This window comes from Triticum aestivum, chromosome 5A (assembly GCF_018294505.1).
Source record: "Triticum aestivum cultivar Chinese Spring chromosome 5A, IWGSC CS RefSeq v2.1, whole genome shotgun sequence".
In the NCBI taxonomy this organism is placed as follows: domain Eukaryota; kingdom Viridiplantae; phylum Streptophyta; class Magnoliopsida; order Poales; family Poaceae; genus Triticum; species Triticum aestivum.
In genome coordinates this window covers 668,219,116-668,223,361 of record NC_057806.1, presented here as the reverse complement: position 1 = coordinate 668,223,361, position 4,246 = coordinate 668,219,116, and the positions used below count along the sequence as shown (strand labels likewise).

Sequence of the window (4,246 nt, the reverse complement as noted above, 5' to 3'; positions counted from 1 at the left end):
TTGAGATTGACAAAGTCACCACATGCACCTGACAGTCGTTTACTACTGAAATAATAAAGCCTTGAAATTCTGAAATAAATTCAGTAAAATGCGAGCACTTATGTCATGCCTAGAACTTCAACTTGAACGGGCGGGTTACATCAAAACATACCTGACCATTTGAGGTAAAAGTTTGGAATCAAAATTATATCTTTCATAATAAACATCTGGCGCCTTGCGGTTATACAGCAAATCGAACTAGTATATTCTTATATACAAACATGTGCATTATAATATCTAGACATGAACTTCCTCCGTTTCAAAGTAGATGACTCAACTTTGTACTATTTTGGAACGGATGGAGTAACTGGAAAGAGAATGGGGCTGCTTTTGTACTTTATCCATTCGGAAAAACTTGTCACTCAAATGAATATATTTAGTATGAAGTTAGTGTTAGATACATCAATTGAAGAGACAAACTTGAAACAATTTTTTTCAGACGGAGGAAGTAATAAAAAGAGGAGAAACTTGGTACTTATGTACGGCGACGGCACGGTGGTTCAGTGAAAGGATAACATTTCCATTGCTGCAATACAGCATCAATCTGTTGAACATACCTGTTTTTTTAAGGAAAAACAGCTGTCGAACAGGATATTAGCAGCAGATGCAGATGCAAGGTAAACGTGTAAAAAAATGCACTAAAAAATTGCTGCCATTATTGGAATGTTTCGAGAAACAACTGTACCTCAAAATAGAAATTTCGGCCAGAAGTCTTAGCCGTCGAGTACTCCAAACTGGAAAATACAGAAGATAAATATATATACCCAAGAGCAGGCTCTGAATGTCTAAGCACAATAATAGAAAAAAAAATCCTTAGATGAAGGATCACCAAAATGAGTCAATCTGTGTGACTTCACAAATCTAGAATCAGCAAATTAAAATTAAGTCTTCAAAGGACAGTGATTAATTTAGTATTAAGTAAGGCCGGCACAAATCCATTTGAGCACCAGTCGTTTTCTCCGGTGCCATGAAACTGTGACCCCCTCTTCTTCTTTCTGCAGGAAACCGTGTAGGTTGGCATCACTTTGAAGCTCTATATAAGCAACCCCCACGGTCCGACCACCACCACCGCCATCATCCACCTTCCAGCGCAGCAGCTTAACAAGTACGGCGGCGATCGAGCACTGGGAGTAGTAAGTGGATCACTTGGAGCAGCAGCGAGCAATGGCAATGGCAGCAGTGGCGTCGCCGACCATGGAGGTCGATCAGGACCTCCCCGGCTTCCGGTTCCACCCCACGGAGGAGGAGCTCCTCGGCTTCTACCTCTCCCGCGTCGCCCTCGGCAAGAAGCTCCACTTCGACATCATCGGCACCCTCAACATCTACCGCCACGATCCCTGGGATCTTCCTGGTACGTACATATAGAAGAACAACTACGAACAAGAACATCGTCGTAGTGATCGTTTGATCGATGCATGCATGTCTGAGCAGCGAGCTGATGAGGTGTGTGTATGGATATGCAGGGATGGCAAAGATCGGGGAGAGGGAGTGGTACTTCTTCGTGCCGCGTGACCGGAAGGCGGGGAGCGGCGGGCGGCCGAACAGGACGACGGAGCGGGGGTTCTGGAAGGCCACGGGCTCCGACAGGGCCATCCGGAGCACCGGCGACCCCAAGCGTGTCATCGGCCTCAAGAAGACACTTGTCTTCTACCAGGGCCGCGCTCCCCGGGGCACAAAGATGGACTGGGTCATGAATGAGTACCGCCTCCCCGACAACGGCGCGCCGCCGCCCCAGGAGGACACGGTGCTGTGCAAGGTGTACCGGAAGGCAACGCCGCTCAAGGAGCTCGAGCAAAGAGCCTTTCAGATGGAGGAGATGAAGCAGAGGTCCGGCGGCAACGGTGGGTACGACTACAGTGGCGCGGCCAGAGCGTGCCCTGTCCCGGCAGCCGGCGACTTCTACCTATCGCCGTCCGACGACGTCCAGGACAACTTCCTGATCCCCTCCTCGTCGTCGTCGTCGTCGGTGGCGCTGTCTGGCAAAAGCAGCAGCCACGACGCGCCCAGGGTAGCGAAGAAGGAAGCAGACGTCGCCACGGTCACCGTCGCGTCGACGTCGTCTCTGTCCCAAACGGTGAACGTGCCCTTCCATCTGCAGCTCCCGGCCGTGAACCCACCCTGCGGCCTCCAGCTCCAGGAGGCGAACCACGGGATGTCGAATATGTCAAGCCTGGAGCTACCGGCGGCGAACCATGGGCTGTCAAACATGTCCAACCTGCGGGTACCGGCGGCGAACCAGGGTGTGCTGGACCTACCCAGCCTGCAGCTCCCGGCGGCGAGCAGCCGCGGAGTGTTCGACTGGCTAAATGACCCGTTCCTGACGCAGCTGCGCAGCCCGTGGCAGGACCAGCATTGCATGTCCCCTTACGCCCATCTGCTCTACTAATCAGATGCAAGACGTGCAAAGAGCAAGTATGCAAAACTTGAAGCAGAGTAGATGGTTAGCTGTAAATTCAGTTGTGCATACGAACCTAGACGTCAGTCTCTTTGATTAACACATGACAGTTTGTAACTAAGCCTGCAATGGATTAACTTAGGGAACTGTTTTGCGTTTGTGAGTCGTGAGGCCCCCAAGTCACTCGCTTTGGTTGTCGCATCAACCACCGCAACCATATGCCTCCTTCACGCCCCCCTTCCTCCCTTGCCATCGCCGATTGGCACCGCCGGGGCAAAACCCCGGTCGATGGTTGGTAGTCGGTGGGGGCGGGGCCTCTCTCTCACATGACCCTATGCCCCGAGCTCTATCTGGCCGTCGCCGTCCCTCGCCCCGCCGGCTAGCTGCGACAGTTGTGCCTGGGGGATGGGGCCGTCGTGGCAGCTATCGTCGTTGCATTCACTCAGATACAGCTAGTTGCCATGTTTCTGGTACGGTGGAAACGAGGAACGGGAACGATGGACGAGAGTCGGTGGCTGAAAAAATAGGGTACAACGAGGATATACATCTCTCGAACGATTTTTTTATAGCGGGGACGCGATCCAATCCGTTTGGGTACGATGAACCCGGTACGGTACCATGGGTCGAGGAACGCAGTTCCTGAAAAACGACGACTCCCTGACAGTCAGCATTCCGTGCTGTTAATGGATCCCTTGCAATTAATGGACTGGAGGAAGAACAAGGAGTCCTTGAGAAAAGAAACGACGGCATGAGTAAATTATGCCTCGCGTTTTGGCTGTTGGATCCTTGAACCTGAATCGAGGAGTAGGCTGCGGGGACGCCGAATCTTCATCGAATCGTACCGAATCCGACCTCATTCCCGAATCCGATTCTGGATCGATGAATCGGGATCGAGGGACGGCCTACCGTTCCCCGTTTCCGGCTACTATGATACAACGAGGCTGGCCGGGGGTGGCTGGCTTTCCCCGGGGCATGGCATGGATGGCGGTGCGGAGGGAGGCGGCTTCTCGTCCCTCCTTTGGCAATGAGTGCCCGCCTAGATGCAAAGGGTATGGCCTTGGGTCTCCTGATCCGGTAGCTGCTATTGACGGCGTGTACTAGTGAGGTTGTAGGATGCAGCCTGAAGGCTTCTTTGTGGATTTTAACGGCTCTCCCTCCGACCAACTCGCCTCCAACAGTGTGATGCATTCTCTGGACGACGATTTGACGCAATGGGTATGGTTGTGCAGCGGGAACGGTGGGATTTATAGCTCAATGCATGTAGTTGCTGGGTGCATGTAGTTGCTGAGAAAGTGGTGGTGTCAACACATGATTGACTCCGATTTGGTGGTGCTTCTCCAGTACACCATGCAACATTGGTTGTGACATGAGTAAAATAGTAGAGACAAAGCCTGCCGATGGCAGCTCGAGCAAGCTTCGCCCCTCTCCATGACTATCTCATGAATGTTCTAAGGTTCTAGCTCCATCCATGTTGTCGGGGGTGTCGTGCGACATATGCCAAAGGATGGCTTATTATGGTGGGGGATAGTAAGACGTTGCCGGTGCCAGGAAGGGGATGAGGCGTAGACACGTATGCCGTCGAACTTTACCCAGGTTCGGGGCTATCCTAGGAGAGAACACCACTAGTCCTGCTCTGCGGGGTCTCCCCATGATCACTAGATAGTCAAAGGTGGCTACAAGCTTGCTCCTTGGGTTGTTTCTCTAGAGGACAAAGAAGAGCAAGGCTACCCGTTAGCTTCTCTCTTTCTATGCGTGTGTGTAATCTCTATGTCGCTCTTTCTTTTGTATGGGTGCTCTGGGGGTTTATATAGG

General features: G+C 51.9%; 1 protein-coding gene across 1 annotated transcript; it reads left to right on the top strand.

Annotated features, from left to right (window-relative positions):
- Window positions 1–1,110: 1,110 nt before the first annotated feature.
- On the top strand, window positions 1,111–2,550 carry LOC123105827 (NAC domain-containing protein 22-like). Its single transcript, XM_044527984.1, has 2 exons — window positions 1,111–1,390; window positions 1,503–2,550. Exons 1-2 carry the CDS (start codon window positions 1,204–1,206, stop codon window positions 2,423–2,425), a joined length of 1,110 nt encoding a protein of 369 aa, XP_044383919.1. The 5' UTR covers window positions 1,111–1,203; the 3' UTR covers window positions 2,426–2,550.
- The last annotated feature ends 1,696 nt before the right edge of the window (window positions 2,551–4,246 follow it).

Coding starts and splice junctions, on each gene's coding strand:
- LOC123105827 (XM_044527984.1), top strand. CDS start 1,204: ATGGCAATGGCAGCAGTGGCGTCGCCGACCATGGAGGTCGATCAGGAC. Junction 1,391..1,502: donor CGATCCCTGGGATCTTCCTG/GTACGTACATAT, acceptor ATGGATATGCAG/GGATGGCAAAGATCGGGGAG.